The sequence below is a fragment of the Ursus arctos genome, unplaced genomic scaffold, assembly GCF_023065955.2.
Source record: "Ursus arctos isolate Adak ecotype North America unplaced genomic scaffold, UrsArc2.0 scaffold_9, whole genome shotgun sequence".
Classification (NCBI taxonomy): domain Eukaryota; kingdom Metazoa; phylum Chordata; class Mammalia; order Carnivora; family Ursidae; genus Ursus; species Ursus arctos.
In genome coordinates this window covers 33,873,488-33,891,115 of record NW_026623111.1, presented here as the reverse complement: position 1 = coordinate 33,891,115, position 17,628 = coordinate 33,873,488, and the positions used below count along the sequence as shown (strand labels likewise).

Sequence of the window (17,628 nt, the reverse complement as noted above, 5' to 3'; positions counted from 1 at the left end):
AGGATAGAAATTATTTTCCTCAGAAATTTTGATTTTTCCACTATTTTCTGGTTTCTAGTACACCTCATTGAGAAATCAGAAACTGTGGTGATTCCACATCTTTTGTGACTTGCCCCTACCCACTCCCCCACACTCTAGAAGGTTCTTGGATCTTCTTTCTCCCCAAAGTGTGGATATTTTATGACATTGTGCCTTAGTGGGAATATTTTTAACCCACTGTACTGAGCACTGGTGGGCCATTTTCCATTTAGAAAATTCTGTTCTAGAAAATTTTTCTTGAATAATTCCATTTTCCTTCCCTGTTTTTGCCCTGCTTTCTCTCTTTAGAATTCTTGAACTAATCTTTAACTTTTCACTTCTGCTTTCATGTCTTTGCCTTTTTGCTCTACTTTTTGGAAGTTTTCATCAGCTTTATCTTCTTAGCTTTCTATTCATGGTTTGTTTGTTTTTTTTTTTTAATTTCCGCTCTCATGTTTTTGGTTTTGAGAAGCTTTTTTTGTTCTTTCAGTATTTCTTTTTAATAGTATCCCGTTCTTATTTCATGAATGTCATACTTATATTACTTCTCTGAGAGAAATGATAGTTTTATGAAATTTTCATTTAAAAAATTTTACAAGCATTTAACAAAGCATTTAATTACAAAACATTTACAAGCCTTTAGTGAAACTGTAGTTTTTACCAAAATATAAAATGGTCTCAAACCATCACTGCAGTTGTTCTGCAGTGATTATAGTTTTGGGAAAAGCATACTTCATCAGAAGTTAAATATCAACTTTCAGGGGTGCCTAGGTGGCTCAGTTGTTAAGCGTCTGCCTTCGGCTCAGGGTGTGATCCCGGCGTTATGGGATCGAGCCCCGCATCAGGCTCCTCCGCTGGGAGCCTGCTTCTTCCTCTCCTACTCCCCCTGCTTCTGTTCCCTCTCTCTCTGGCTGTCTCTCTCTGTCAAATAAATAAATAAAATCTTTTTAAAAAACAATCAACTTTCAAATGTTCTTTTCCAAAGTTTCTCATTTTCTACTTAGGAGAAAAGAGCAGCTTTTAACTACTGTAGCCCTTGAATATGGGATGTATGAAAGATATACCAGGGTTTTGACACAAATTGTAATATGCAGAATCATAAGGCCAGTCTCCTCCCATACTACTAAAGAGCAGTAAGCAGGGTATAAGTATTAATCATAAAACATAAAAACATAAGAATTATTATAAATAGTCTTATTGTTCCACACTTTTTTCTCATGGGTCCCCTTAAAAAGCATATACTGGCTTATACAGCAATATTTCCAAGAGTGTAAAACACTGCAAAAAAGTTTTATGCCACCAGGAAGCCACAGTAATCCGGTTCCAATGTAGAGCAAAAAATGCCACGTATGACGCATGTGACAAACCACTTCAGTCTGGTGTTGAAACGAAGTGCAGAGGCATCCAGGACCCACCCACCAGCTCCTCATGCCCATCAGGAAATCTAAACCTGAATCTTCATTGGTCCACAGGAAATTTTGTTTTTGAATTCTTTTTCCTCCAAATTGCTTTTATCTGTTGGTTTTGGATATCTCTGTTCCACATTAATGTCCTTAGATGTCTGTTCATCTTTGGTATTGTGGTTAAGAAGAAGGAACTTGAAAGTGGATGTGTCAGTTCAGAGCCTGAGTATTTGTCTACACTGAGCTCTACTGTAGGGTGGTGTGGTGCGATTAGTTTGGAAAGTCATGGTGTCTGTACCTCTAAGGCTTGTTGAATTCCCCAGAGAGTAATCTCCTGATTTCTGCCTGGAAAAGTCTGGCTGAGTAGGTTGGGATATTGGGACCCAGCATTTAATATGAATATGATAACAAGGCCATGTCTTCAACCATGCCAGTCAACTTCTAGACAAAAGATTCTTTTAGACCAAAGGTAGGGCCAGTGCTGAGAGCTGCTTTTCAAGTGGCTCTTACCTAGTTCTCCCTCCCCATTTTAGGCCCCTCTTTTACCTCACAGTTCTACCTCTTTTACCTCACAGTTCTAGGGCTATCTACTTTTTCACATACTTAAACCATTTAAAGATTTTATGGTACAAATCAGGTAGGTGCTCAGCTTTTCCCATGACCACTGTAGCATTCAGCCTTCTTGGATCTGCTAAGCTACCACTCATTGATCTGTGTTCTAGCTTCCAAATTTCTGGTGCTATTTCTCTTTTCTTATTTTCCTGCCATTGTAAGCTTCTTTCTTTATGAAGTGTTTACTACAGTTTTAGTAAGGCTTTGGGAAAGACAGAAATTAAATGTGTATGTTCAGTCTTCCCTCTTAACCTGAAAGTTAATAAATTCACTTAAAGAGGATATATGCAGAAGGGATGCTTCGTTTGTGTTATTTTTTACATTAAAACTTCATGCATGGGGTTTATTTCCAAGAAGCCGAAGATGCTTCCCACATGATGTAATCAAGTATTCCTTTCCTTTATAGCTGGGACAAGAAGAAAGATACGAATTACTCAATGTTCTGGAATTCACCAGGTAAGACATCTGCTCTGTGATTTGTATCTGGAGATAAATTTCTACATATGTTTTTTCCCTTTTAAATAACTAGAAAGTATGCTTTATTTTTCTAACTAAATTTATCTAGAAAAAATATTAATTTAAAATCTGCAGTATAGCTCGTAATTGTCATAGCTGCTGATAAATCATAAACACCTATCTTCAGAGTATTGCCAGACATGATTCCTGGAGGCAGTGTAAAAATATTTGTGAACAAAGCTGGTCTGCGTCACAACTGTGGGATATAGGACCAGGAGTCTTATGGCTGGTGATCTGGAAACATCGTTATACTTAGAGGCAGCAGGATTTATGTGTACTGAAGCTGAATCAAGAGTTAGGAACCCAGCAGTCTAATTCTGTGTTCATTGTATCTAACTATCTTGGGGGTTTCAGAAACCATATCCATCTCTCTGTTAGGTATAAAACCAGTTGCCATTTAGTAGGAAAAAGCAGAAATCAAGGAGGTTATCCTACTTAACTTTATTTCCTAAGGTCAAATAATAGAGACCTTATAACAATAATCAGTGATATCTGTAGGAGTTCGGCTTTTTTTTTTTTTTTTTTTTTGCATGATGTCGTTTCCGAACTAATACGCTCTTGAGGCAAATAGGCCTCAGTTAACAGACATGATGGTCTTTTAAAGATTACATCACCATTAACAGGGCACTTAAGGCCAGGCCGCAGGCAGGAAGTGACACTGCTGTTCAAGGAAATAGTTGCTCACCTATCTTCTCGAACTTTCTCCTACATAAGGCAAGCTTGTACACTGGCTAGAAAAGGCATTTCCTATAGTATGAAGGTTCCTCAAAACGTTAAAAATAGAACTACTCTATGATCCAGCAATTGCACTACTTGGTATTTACCCAAGGGTGACAAAAATACTGATTCAAAGGGACACATGCACCATGATGTTTACAGCAACATTATCAACAATAACCAAATTGTGGAAAGAGCCCAAATGTCCCTCAACTGATGAATGGATAAAGATGTGAGATATACACACACATACACACACACACACACACACATACACACACACACACAATATATATATATATATAACAATCATGGGGAGAAAAAGAGAGAAGCAAACCAAGAAACAGACTCTTAACTATAGAAAACAAACCAATGGTTACCAGAGGAGAGGCAGGTGGGGAATGGGTTAAGTAGGTGATTGGGATTAAGGAGGGCACTTGTGATGAGCACCAGGTGATGTATGGAAGCGCTGAATCACTAAATTGTACACCTGAAGCTAATATTACACTGTATGTTAACTGGAATTTACATAAAAACTAAAAAAATAATAAAAACATGTAACTTACTGGAGAAAAAAAAGAAAAGTCATTTCCTTTTCAATGCCAACTTTAGTTGCTGTCTTGGTTGGGAGTGACCACATGCCATTGGTTAATATCAAAAATAATGGGGTCTGTCTAATGTATTAAACACTGTTTTCCTTACTCGTATGCACTGAAAGGCTCAAGGGAAAATGCATGAGAAGTTGATGAGTAACTGTAATAGAGTATTTCCAAAATGTATCCCCCACCTTTTTTTTCATGTCAAAGTGGCTGTTTTTCCTAAGTCAACTTGCATTATACCCACAAAATATTATAAGTAGTATATCAGTTAGCATTTGGGTATATTTGTTTATTAACACACACCTTGAAGCACCACGAAGAAAAATTAAGCAAGGTTAGGGGCTTAGGGTCTTTCAGGATACAGTGATGGGGTGGGCGTAAGGATGAAAGTGAGAAAAGTGACTATGGAGGTATTAAAAGAGACTCTGGAAAAAACATTAGTGGTTTGGACTAGGATGATGGTAGCACAAAGAAAGTGAAGTTGATAGAAACCAGATACCTTTTGGAAGAATGTCAGGGGGCCTTTGGGATGGATTGGAAGTAGAAGAAGAAAAGAGGGAGGGGTTGGAGTCTCCGGCATGAACAGCCGGGTGGGTAGAGGTACCATTTACACAGATGGCACATACAGGGATAGGAATAGATGTGCAGGATGAGATGTTTGAATCATTATGTTTGAGATGCCCGTGAGATACACACATGGAGGTGTCAGGGGCAGGCATTGGATGTGAGGGCCTGGAACACAAAAGAGAAGCTGATGGCTGAGATATAAATATGGTAGTCATTGGCCCGTAAATGGGAACCAAAGCCACAAAAATGAGTTGGATCTCCTGGGTATAAAATACAGAGTGAGGGAAACATGAAAGGCTGAGGATTGCGCTATGACTAGCTCCAACTTCTAAGGGTTGGTTAGTAGGAGAGGAATCCACGAAGGAGACTGCTGTACAGTTAGCGACGTAGAAGACAGAGGAAGGATCACAGCACAGAGCCAAGAGAAGAGGCTTTTTTCCGAGGTGACAGGGGTCCTCTGGGTCAGAGACCGCAGCAAGGTTAGGTGAGCTGAAGGTGGAACAGATTTGCTGGATTCAGCCGTTCAGTGGGAGGGTCAGGAGAGAAGCCAAGTGGGAAGGACGGGGGCACACGGGACAGGGCAGGGGTGGGAGGGTGCCATGCAGCGGATGTAAGCAGAGACGGCCGGTGTGCACTGCAGGTGTTTGGGGTTGAGTTGTGAAGGGGTTGTGGCTCTGTGGGGGTGGGTTGCTTGGGCTGAGTTTTATAAGCAAGAGACTCCAACGTGTTTAAGTACTGATAAGAGAGACCCTGTCCAGAAGGGGATGATGCAGACTCAGGGGAGAGCAGCGTAACTCTAGGAATGAGGTTACTGAGGAAGAAAGGGGCTTCACAGCACATGGAAAAGGAAGGTCTCTGAAAGGAAAAGAAATACTTCCTCCATTGTCAGGAAAAGAGGCAGAGAGGTTGGTGCCCAGCAGAAACATGTATAAATGTGTGGGTGTCAATGGCAGAAAGAATAAGAATTTCTTGTCTGAGGCTTCCATCAAGGTGAATTGCAGAAATTCCAAGGGTCTGGAGTATGAGGGTGCATTAAAGACTTGGAGAAAGGAGAAGGTGTTCCATGTCCTGCAGACGGTGAGAGAGCAAGCTTATTAGAAGAAGTGGTGTCAGGGGCGCCTGGGTGGCACAGCGGTTAAGCGTCTGCCTTCGGCTCAGGGCGTGATCCCGGCGTTATGGGATCGAGCCCCACATCAGGCTCCTCTGCTGTGAGCCTGCTTCTTCCTCTCCCACTCCCCCTGCTTGTGTTCCCTCTCTCGCTGGCTGTCTCTATCTCTGTCGAATAAATAAATAAAATCTTTAAAAAAAAAAAAGAAGAAGAAGAAGTGGTGTCGCTGGACAGCAGGCAGCATGCAGATGACGTGTATCGTAGATTTCCTAAGCTCTGTGGCAGGGCAACTTTTCTCCTGCTCTGTCCATCTGCTCTGATGCCACAGAAAGGGTTCCCATTTGCCCCGGATTTGGGAGTTTTGCCAGGAGAAGAAAAGAGCAGGAAGGTTGATGAGCATGGGACTATCTCATGAAAGTTGGACTAAGAGAGGCGCCAAGAAGGGCTGAGATGGAATATAGATTGTACAGTGTCATTGCGAAGAGGGCCCAATTAAATGTATTCCCAAAGTGCAGGGATGGTGGTCAGAGGAACTAATACAGTGGGGATTAGGGATGGAGAAACAGAGGACTGAATGTTTCTAGATGCCTCAGAAACTCCCAACTGTATGCTAGGACACCATATCTTGGCTACTTTATATTGGACTCATCTCCGTTTTTAGCAGAATGTTTCAAGGTAAAACAAATAGATACAGACACTTAAGAAGTCCCCCCCCCACCCCCTCATTTCTGGAGAGAATGCTTATACACCCTTGGTTCCAAATGAGGCATATCCTATGCAGGGCTGTGCCAGTTTGTTACTTGCTGTCTCTGCAAATGCACTGAAAGATGCTTTTTGACCAACATTTTTATATGGCCAACACAGCGTTAAAATGTTTGTGCTCATTAGGCTAGCTTGGTCATACGAATAGATTTTTTACATGCTGCCGGTGGTTTGCTAGTAATCATTGAAAAATAACAGTTGTGAATGCTGAAGTCAGTTTTAAAGTGCCAGTGTTTGCTTTTCTGTGTGAGTTGGGTATATACTTACAATGGACTATTTTTTCTGCTTGTGTTAAAAGCTATATCATACAATGCGTCTTAGATACTGACTTAAATATTTTTTAAATCTAAAAGCATTGAACCAGAACTCTCTTCTGTCCAGGCGGATCCTAACTCCTGCAGGTTTCCCAGGATCCATTTTGTAAATTATTCCTTTAGGGCAGCAGATGGTACCCTGGTGCCTTAAAAAACAGAATGTAACTTTCAAAGGTACCCAAACCACACACCCAGGGGATGTTTGTAGTGGAAGGATAGGGCTCATAATTTGGTAAAATGTATTTTTCACTCTGAGTATTAAAATATGTGAGGCATGACAAACATATATATGCATATTCTCAGTATGATGACACATTATGGAAAACCTCTTTCAGCGCGAGAAAAAGAATGTCAGTGATTGTTCGCACTCCATCCGGGAAGTTACGACTTTACTGCAAAGGAGCTGTAAGTTTTTATTTTTGTCTTTTACAGTTTTGATTTATGATGGTTTCTAATGTATACGTTCAGCATTCTGCTATGGAAATGTAACACAGATGTTTAGCATAAAGTTGCTGACATCCACTTTCCTTGGTGTTTTATAGTAATAGTGTTCAGCCTCTTCTGGTGAAATTTGGAATTCCTTCTGGGTAAATTTGGTGCTTTGAAAAAATTTGCCCTAACTTATTAATGTTATCTCAATTTTGATACATAATATTTGAGGTTTATATTATAAAATACATTAGAAGACAATTAAACCAGAAAATGCTTTGAAATTGTATTAGAAATGTAGTGATCCTCACCAGTTTCAATGTAATTTTTTAAAGACCATAGAAAGAGGGAGGTAAAATGGATCACGGTTACTGCTATAATTTCATCATATGGTCATTACTATTTGTCTTGCGTTGTTTTCATTATAAAAGAATTTCTGACTATTGGTTGGCTTTGGTATATTGGCAGGTTATATTGACAGAAAGAGTAATGTGTCATTCAAAGTGATTTTTCCTAGATGAAATATGTTTATACTCATGGAAAAATAAGGAGTCTACTGACCAGAGCCACGTTTTGTTTCTACAATTAGTGTTTTCCTTCTGAATTATACTTTCCAGGTACCTAGTCTACTTGGACTAGTCAGGTAGCTTACCAATCTGGAACTTTCCAATTTTAAATATAATCAACAACCTTGATTTATTAAATGAAACTTGGAAACTGCACTTGTTAGTAAACCAAAGCTTATTACTTAAATTTTTGTCGAAAATGTTTTTCAATACCTTGCTTTTAAAGCTTTGAAGTGCAATTTTTGAATATCTTGGTTTTAAAGCATTTTGGTAGCATTATTTCACGATGTCTCATAAATTTAGTTTTAGAATTCCTCTGGTTGTTGATTGAAACAACTAGCATTTATTCATTGTGTGCACTTTACCAGACTTTCAACTGGATTTTGGAGAAAGGAAGATAAGACCCAACACTTGTCAGGAACTAAGCCTAGTTGGGGAAATATATATAAAGAGAAGTTTAGGATACAATATTGAGGTATATTGTAAAGCTCTTTCACATTCCAGTGGTAGCATTTAGTGATAAGGGAATAAAGAGAGCCCCGAAGACCTTCCACTTTAAATGATAAGTTATGTGTCCAGTTTGCAACCAACTCACATCCTTCCTTTCTTAGTTGTGAGTAATCTTCTATCTCAAACCTCTGTTTGGGGAGTTAAAGCATTGAACAAAAAATAAAAACATTGGACTTCTTTTTGAATAATCATGGAGATAGTTTGCATACGTTACGTTGCTTATTGCATTGTTTCCCTTCACTACTCACACAGTTGACTATGAAATGTGGTTGAATACTAAAAAGGCAGAAATATATAAAACAAGGTGCATTTGAGAATTTCATGTAGTTTGGCAGAGAATAGTAGAATTCAAGCCTGGAAAGGTGGACATGCGTTAGGTAATGGTTTTTTGTTTTTGTTTTTGTTTTTTGATGCTCAAGAATTTGTACTTTTTTCTGAATTGTTCTGACGCCATTTAGGAAGATGACTTTAGGCAGAAAGGAGATGCATACAGAGTTCCGCATTGATGCCATTGACTGTAGTCCAAGAGCTGATAAGGATCTGAACCAAGATCGTTGCAGAGAGGATTGAGAAGACAGAGATTTAGGACTTAATAATTGATTACATGTGGGCGATAAGGGGGAAACCATGATCTAGGATTATTACCCAATTTGGACTTGACCGAGTAGATGAAGTGGTACCATTTCCATGATAGAGGGTTGGGAGCTACATCTGGGCCATGAGGCAGAGATGCTTGGATTTCACAGGGTAAGGAACCTGGGTGCTGGTACAAAGTAGGAGTTAACAAGTGTAGCTGGAAGCTAAAAGCAGGCGATTGATGAGATCTTATAAGAAGAAAATACTACATGGAAAGAGAGGAGGACTAAAGGTGAGGAGGAGAGGGTCTAAAGAGAGAGACCGGGAGTGGGAAGAGTCTGAGGCGTGTTGATGCCCTGCTAGAGTGAATAATCAGCAGTCACATGTGCAACAGAAGACTTTAGTAGTAAGAGTCAGTTAGGGAGTCAGCGCTAATACTTCCCAGTCAAGTTAACACAGTCTGCTCAAACTTTGATGTATCTCCTCTATTCCAGATTCATGACAGTGATGGATACAGTGTAGAGAGAGAGCAGAAAGATAGAGCCAGGCTTAAAAACAAGATAAACGTCTTTGAAGCCCCAAGTAGGAATAGAGAATCAGCGTGGCACACTGAACTGAGGTCTTGAGTTGAGTGGGGTGGGAGTCCGGGGTCAGGATCAGGGAGCGGTGGTTGGAATTTGGTTTCTGTAGAACAGTGGGAGCAAATAGTGCTTTCTGTAAAATGTGGATGGGAGCCAGCCTCCCCTCTTTGACGTCTGAGACAGTGGTGAGCTTCCTAATCATGAGAAGAGACTAAGAAAAAATTCATGCCAACTCTGCTGGGGGGGTATATAAAACCACTAGACTGGGGTGTGCACAAGCAAGGAGAGCAAAACTTAGAGACACATGAGCAAATCTTGTGCCAGAGAGACAAGCACATAAACACCCGGGCATGAATTCACTCCAGGTGAAATCATTTGTGTAGACAAGTCTTACCAAGGATGCTTAGTTCAACATGATTAAAAAAAAAAAAAAACAACTATTTTTAATCAAAAAGAAATGGAGGGGATGGAGATATGTGTAAGCTAAATTTGAAATCATAAATGTAAGAGAAAACAGCAGAAAGTGGAATAAAGTCTAAATTAAACAGAGTAGAAGGGGCAGGGGTGCAGTTAGGGAATCGGAAGATAGTAAGGCAAATGCATCTAGAGCATAACACAGAGATGGTAGCTCTGTGATGTGCATGTATGTGGATGATTTTTCTCCTTTTTTCTAGGCTTTCTGCAATGAGGTTGCCTTTATTAGTTTTTAAATGAGGAAAAAGGAAAAGTAGACAATACACATTATATCTGCAATAGTAGCCAACTTAACAAAAGTTATACTTACATAATTAAAATCTCAATTTATTCAAGAAAATTAAAACCCTCCCCCAATACTTATATACCAGAGGAAAAATTAGAAACTTGACTATTATACTTAATGCTCTAGGGACCTTAAAGTGACAGAAAATTTCTAAGTGCCCCCTACGTTAAATTCTGTGCCACCCGTCAAGGAGACCACATCTGAAATTATTTACGTTTAGCAGTCCACCACCACGCCATAGACAAAGTACAGCCGCATCGGAATGGCACACACAAACACAGAAGAGTTTGCACTTTCATCTAGATGTGTCTGGTGATTTTAGCAAATGTCCCAGATCACAGGGGCCAAAGCTTCGTGCAGCTGGTCAGTCAGTCTCCCCTTGTTGGGTAACCTGACAGCAAGATCACAGTCCTCTCTGGCAACTGCCTCCTTTGTAGCAAGATTACCTAGATAACTTCAGTATAAATTGCAGTGCTTAAATAAGTAATTATGTCAGACCTCTTTTTTCTATTTGCTACCTTCTTACTATTGACTCTTGCATTTCATCGTATAGTCCTTCTTTATTTGGCAATATTGTAAAACATGCTTCAGGATGACTGAGGATTACAACAGGTGTTTTATTCATGCAACACATATTTTTTGAACAGCTGCCACGTGCAAGACACCATAGGTGAGGACAGAGCAGCATTGGAACTTGAATCTAAAAGATGAATAGGATAACGACTTTTTGAGTGAAAATTGACCTCAGGTGAATTATTCATCGTGAAGCGCCAGGCTCTTTCCTGACTGTGCCATGCTGTCCCAGGAGCGTCGCCTCACGATCGATTTTCCGCTCTTACCTTACTGAGGGCTGGGACACCACATAAGTAATTTCAGTTAGGATTTCCTGCAAATGTAGACTCTTTTAGGTTCTAAGTCTCATCTTAGGGGATACACATGCTTTAGTTCCTGTGAAGAAGCCTTTTCTGGTCGTAACCGCGTACCGAATACTGGATGTAGCACTCTGAATAAATGAGTGTTACTTTGGGTGAATAGGTTATTTGTATGTATTTATTTCTCACATGTAAGCATGGCCAGTTGTGACTGTCATTTAAAAACGTGCTATCTAATTCATGTGAAGGCCACATTCTGTCCCCTGCTTTCCTTGATACTATCAAAAAAGTAGAAAATTCTATTTTGAGCATCAGTTTCTTCCACTAGAAAACTTGGCTGCATGGCAGAATTTAATCTCCCTTATCGCTTTTGTTTTCATGACTTTAATTTTTTTTTTAGAGATTTTCTTGGCTTTAAGATGGCCTATTTTAATTTCATTGAAAATGTCATTAGCCTCTGGAAAAAAATGGAGTTCATAAGTTATACCTTTCATTCCTAGAAAGGAGCCATAAGGGGAAATTATCATTTCCTTTTGCTTTGCCCCCCCTTCCCATTCCACCACTGAAAAATGAAAAGAAATTCATAATTGGGGCCTGGAATATTCCATCTGTTCTGAGGTCACTAAGTTCTTGTTTCTCTCAAGGGTTCTAAATCATACTCCATTAGTCTGCTTCCAAATCTCAGCCCTGAGACTGGAGACCCCAAAATGGGTAATACCACTGAGAAAGTAATTGCAGGTAAATGATTTATTTTTTCCTAGTCTAATAAAACCATGGAGGCTGAACACTAAAATTCTTAAAACATTAAACCCAAGCCGAAGAATAACTAAAGGAACAATAAGCAGTTTATAAAGGGGCAAAAATCAGAGAAACGTAAGTCGTGTGTAACGTTCAAGCTAAAAGGGACTTTAAAGATAATCCAGTAATTGAATTTCACAAACTAAGCGAATTGAGCTTTTAGAGACTAAAGTGACACAATCAGAAATATTCAGCTATCAGGTAATGCTAGGTTTGTTCAAAATTCTCCCTATAATGCCCACCAGCCCTCTCTCTGTGCATTTGGACCTGTGTTTCTCAAAGTTTGTTCTGTAGAAGCACCAGTCCCTTACAGATGCCCTCATCTCTAGCTCAGGCTTCACAGTGAATGAGTTTGGGGCACATACTGTATGGCCCTTTAGAGATCTATGGGGCACATTCGCGATTTAAAGGCTCTGAGAAGTATTACCAGTATTACTGCAGGCCAGGCTTGGTTCAGCCAGCATTTCCCAGACTTTCTGAGTGCTGGACCTTCTCCCCTGTGGCACCTATGTATTCCTAGGGTGGCTATGCCCTCACTGCAGTGTCCTGCAAACCCTTCACAGGGTGGGGGGGAGATTTTGCAAGATAAGTGAAGTACTGATAGAATCTGAGATGTGGAACACTGGAGTAACTACGGGTTTATTCACAAAGGAGAAAGATGAAAATATAGGACTCGAACCTTGTTTCTTAATGTCGTTAGGGGAACAGTGTTACTGGGGAAAAATATTTTGTGTTTTAAAACTAATCTCAGAGTTGTTTTTATACTGATTTGCTGCTAATGTTGCCAACATCAATGTTATTAAACTCAAAATGTATTTAAGTTTGAATGTATGAAGTGTATTATACCTTCTGTTTGTTTTCCAGGACACCGTAATATATGACAGACTGGCAGAGACTTCAAAATACAAAGAAATTACCCTAAAACATTTAGAACAATTTGCTACAGAAGGTGAGTGTAATACGGGATAAAGCATGATTACAATAAAAAGAAATCATCTGCTACTGATGTCTTGCGGGATTGTTGTTATTTTACTTAGAAATTCCTAAAGCAAGATAACAATTACTGGTGATAATTTAAGTTATACTATATGCTGTTCTCATTATTTTTGTTTTACTTTCCTATGTTAAAATTTTGAGAGACTTGGTCCCATGTTTCGGGGGTGTAGGGTCTATAAATCTGTTCATTTTTTAGAATGGATACTATTCACACTTTAAATACATTGTATCTTTAGCAGTGTAGAAGGAAAAGAAGTGAAAAAACTGGATATTCTAATCTGAGTAAGACAGAGGATAAGAAATAAATAAGCCTATATAACTATTAAAACAGCTAGTCAGTGTAGTTTCAAGTCAAGACTTTTTAAACCCTTACCACATAACAGGCTCTGTGTGAGGTAAGCAGGCTGAGTCCTGTCTCTCTGTCCTACTGAAATAGATGATCTGTGCAGCTCAACAGTCTGGGGGAATGATCTAGATAAGATGGGAGGACATGAGAGTCCTTAAACAATAGGGTCAGTTACTCCAAGAATTTGTAGAGTCTTATCTCTGAACTTAACAGAAGTAGCCGCAACAGTATCTAAATCTCCCATCTAGGGTGACTGCCTTCAGCTCAGGTCACAAGGCCAGGGTCCTGGGATCGAGCCTCACATCAGGCTCCCTGCTCAGCAGGGAGCCTTCTTCTCCCTCTCCCTCTACCTGCCTCTCCCCATACTTGTGTGTGCACTGCCTCTCTCTGTCAAATAAATAAATAAAATCTTCAATCAAAATCAGTCAGTCAATCAATCTCCCATCTAAATGTTCACTCTTGTCTGCCTCAGCCGAAACTGTTGCCAGTGGCAACAAGCCTGACCTCGGATCAAATCCTTTTTCCTCTTCATACAAGCTACAAACAGATAGGATTGTTTTAAAAAGCACTAGGCTCTGAAAAGCAAGGACATAGAGAACCTTCTCTCAGTTCTCCGAAAATGCAAGAGCATGGAGACACTCATGTTCCTAGAGTCCGGGTTCCCCAAGGAGCAGCCTCAGCGGGGCTTGGCAGGTACAGCCTAGCCGGCATCCAGCGCTGGTTCTTTTTCCGAAGGAGGGTTGAGGGAGCATCTTTCTCTTCTCTGGCTGTGATGTAAAGATATTGAAGCTCTTAGAGCTGAGTTGGCTTGGCCTTCACCTCCACCCTATTCTTTCTGGCCCTAGGCTGAACAACACTTTTTTTTACTCCGTGGCTACCCCAGAGTAGTCACCAGCCAAGTTTCCAAAAGAGAAAAACATGTCCTGATATGGCCCCAAAGATTTAAGTTCTACTCTCAGTGAGCTGGCGGTACACAACCCTACTCCTTTCTTGGAAGACAGAGTCCTCTGGGCACTTTATGTCCTCCGTTCTCTGCTTCTCGTTTCTGACATGTTCCCTGGCCATATTTTATTTGGCTTGAGATCACTAGCACCTAGTTATTCTGAGAGTCAATGACCTTGAGTGAGGGTGTTGTCTTCTCAGGAACCTAATTAACTGTATTTGTCCTGACTGATAAATGCTTTTGCTTCTTCTTTGTTCCAATCCACCTTTTTTTTTTTCTGGCTGAGAGTAGCTTCCAAATGAATTATGAAATTGATAGGCACCGAGCACTGGGAGTAGGTCACCTCAAATATCAGCTTTGATTCTTCTCCCAGGGTGTTTCTAATGAGTACTTTGTTTTGTCACTATCCTCAGTTTTTTTAGACTTTTAGTTTTTTTTTACTATTTCTTTCTCTTTTTTTTTAATTTAAATTCAGTTAGTTAACATATAATGTATTATTGGTTTCAGAGGGTAGAGGTCTGTGATTCATCAGTCTTATACAATACCCAATGCTCATTACATCACGTGCCCCCCCTTAATGTCCATCACCCAGTTACCCCATCCCCCACACTCCTCCCTTCCAGCAACCCTCAGTTTGTTTCCTATGATTAAGGGTCTCTTATGGTTTGTCTCCCTCTCTGACTTTGTCTTGTTTTATTTTTTCATCTCTTCCCCTATGATCCTCTGTTTTGTTTCTTAAATATAGTACAAATTTAAATTTACGGCGATGGAGAGCAGTAATAAGTACAACCATATATTCCTGTAAGAGGCAGATGGCTTTCCGAGTAGACCCCATTGGAGTCCCTCTCTTTCTTCAATAGCATCTGTGAAGCCACTGTCGTAAGCCAGCCACTGTGCTCAGTACCGGAGTTTTAGATATGAAAGGCTCAGGGCCCCTTCCCTCCAACAGTTATACACTAATACAGGCGATCCACAAGAAAAACAATATGAAACATTGTCGTTCACACCATACGAGCATTTGGGGATTTTTGCCCCGGGTCTGAGCAAGAGGAGAATGCTTCAGCTAGATGATGGTATGAACTGAGTCTTAAAGTAGATTCAGGGCAGACAGTGGAGGGAGTTGGAGGGGGCAGAATGGAGAAAAAGTGACCAGCCTGTGCAGAGACCTGGGTATATGGGAGGTAAATGGCAGACAAGGAGCTTGAAGACACTTGGTGCATGGTGAGTGAGCCAGCCTTTGCGGTTCGGACTTCATCCTGCGGATGAACAATTGAAAGATTTCAAGCAAAAGCGTAACCTGATAAGATCAGGATGTTGGAAAAATCACTTTGGAAAAAGCGCAAAGGCTGCATTGAAAGAGCTGGGAATCAAGAGCAGGGTGCCAGTTGAAGGAGAGGGGAGCACTGATAACGCGTTTTATACCGAGGGTGTGCCCTAAGTGAATCAGACATCACCCATATTGTTTGAATCGAATCCGTCTTTTCAAAATAAAACTTAGTTACATAAAAATGGAAGGGTCAGACTTCTGAATGAAATCTTACTTGGTGTTGGGGGGATGACTGCTACCTTTTCTTCAGGGTTAAGAACTTTATGTTTTGCTGTGGCTGAGATTTCGGAGAGCGACTTTGAGGAGTGGCGCACGGTCTATCAGCGCGCGTCCACATCTGTGCAGAACCGGCTGCTGAAGCTCGAAGAGAGTTATGAGTTGATTGAAAAGGTACGTGAAAGACCATTTTGCTCGTACAGAAAGTTTGGTTTCCAGAAAGTGTCAGTCTTTTCAAGGAGCCAATAAATAAAGATCAGAATATCTTGACACACCACTTACTGTTGAATCTCCTCTGGTCTGAGCATTGACACATCTTAGTAATGGTTAAGGCTTTTGCTGAAAAGTCTCTGGAATTGCTTTGTATAGATCTTCCTACTTTTTATAATTATGCATCAAAGTGAGGCTCGTCTAACCGTCTTCTTGTCAGTGTATACTGTTGCTTCTGCATCACTGAGGATAAACATGCCCTACTCCACACATGCTTGCACACGAGTCACATACGCATGCGTGTCTGCATAGAGTTGATCAAGGTGTATCGTGTGGGATACAAAATAATGTAATACAAGTATAGTTTGTGTGACTCTATAGCTAATAATAGAGACTATATAAGTGAACAACCTGGTGCTCATCCCTGGCTAGTCATTGTATGTGTGTGTGTGCGTGTGTGTACATAAATGTATATGTGTGTGTGTATAGACACACAGCCCTCATTTGCATCACAACTAAAATACTCCCATTTTACAGACAAGGAAACCAAGGCTATTCATCCAAAAAGTGGTGGCTACACTCTGACTGATGCTTTATAAATAGCAAGAAATCTTGCTTCCTTAATTAAAAATAGCAAACATTTTTGTGCAGTACTTACTGTGTGCCAGGTGCTGTTTGGAGCCCTTGAATCTATTAACTACTTAATCCTCACAACGTCCCTTTGAGCTAGGTACTGTTCATTCCAGTTTTACAGATGAAGACATCAAGGAAACAGAGAGGTTAAGTAATTTGGTTGAGATTACACAGTTCATAAAAAGGGGAGCCAGAATCTTCATTCTGGCTCCAGAGTTCATGCTCCCAGCCACTAAGCTCATTCTAACCTTTCACTTTCCATCAAATACCTTCCTAATTGCAGAATTCCTTAACTGTACTCATGTTTATACTGCACAGAATCAGGTTCATTGTTAGCTTCAGCTTATTGGATCTTGCCTGCAGGTAAGTAAAAGCTGACTTTTTTTTTAAAATTCCTTCCTCTCTTTCAAACAATTTACTCCCTGGTGCTTCCTTTCTTGAAAGGTGGTCGGCACCACCCATGCCTCCCTTCCCCGAGCTGCTCCCCGCGTGCCCTCCCCTCTGTGTAATACTGGGGAATGTCCTGCACTAGCTGCAGGCGGTTTTCTCTGCTCTATACAGTGGCCATATGTGACTCGAGATATTGTTTCTCCTGTCTCCTCAATAGACTGTGATCACAGCTCAGACCTTCCTTATATTTGAACTTATTTTTGTATCCTACTCATTTCTCAGAAGACTTGGGTTAGCACATATGGTACCTTCCAGCATGATACTTATCCTCCAACTGTAGAATTACACACACAGCTTGCCCTCAGTTAACTTGTTCAGTCAATCTCTCTCTCTCTCTCTCTTTTTTCCCCCTGATGTATTTATATATGATTATATCTTTGGGGCATTATGTGGCAAAATAAAATATTTTATTATTTATAAGGCCATGACCATAATCTCTTTCAGTCTCTCCGACCAAAGTTATGTGTTGTCCTAAAGTACTAACAGTATTGATTTTTAATCTGTTGTTTTTCTTCTTCTTTTGAGAACTAAAACAAAACCAAAAACTGCCGTTTACAAATAACTTTTCTCCTGTCTCTTTATGTACACAGCCTGAAGATAATGTAGCCTTTACCCTCCGTGGTAATGTGGTAGAATTAATATATAATAGGTCACCATCAAATTATTTGAAAATGGATTCTAAACATTACATTTTGTTTCTACAGGAAACACACTGTCAAATTCTGGAGTTGAATATTTAATGTTCCTAATAACATTTTTACTCTGAGTGCCCTAGAGTTTATAGATTAGATTTTATAGA

The 17,628-nt window shown here is 40.1% G+C and overlaps 1 protein-coding gene and 1 long non-coding RNA gene across 7 annotated transcripts in view; one reads left to right on the top strand and one right to left on the bottom strand.

The window, feature by feature from the left end:
- The window catches only part of ATP8A1 (ATPase phospholipid transporting 8A1), a 224,981-nt gene that overhangs the window by 104,414 nt on the left and 102,939 nt on the right, over positions 1-17,628 (top strand). For all 5 annotated transcript variants that reach the window (XM_044387700.2, XM_026508812.4, XM_044387701.3 and 2 more), the window contains 4 exons: positions 2,440-2,489; positions 6,952-7,021; positions 12,573-12,657; positions 15,571-15,710. In XM_044387700.2, the coding sequence (XP_044243635.1) occupies positions 2,440-2,489; positions 6,952-7,021; positions 12,573-12,657; positions 15,571-15,710 (345 nt within the window). The remainder of the gene's footprint in view (positions 1-2,439; positions 2,490-6,951; positions 7,022-12,572; positions 12,658-15,570; positions 15,711-17,628) is intronic.
- Positions 1-17,628, bottom strand: part of LOC113262446 (uncharacterized) — a 54,897-nt gene that overhangs the window by 13,570 nt on the left and 23,699 nt on the right. The window lies entirely within an intron of this gene.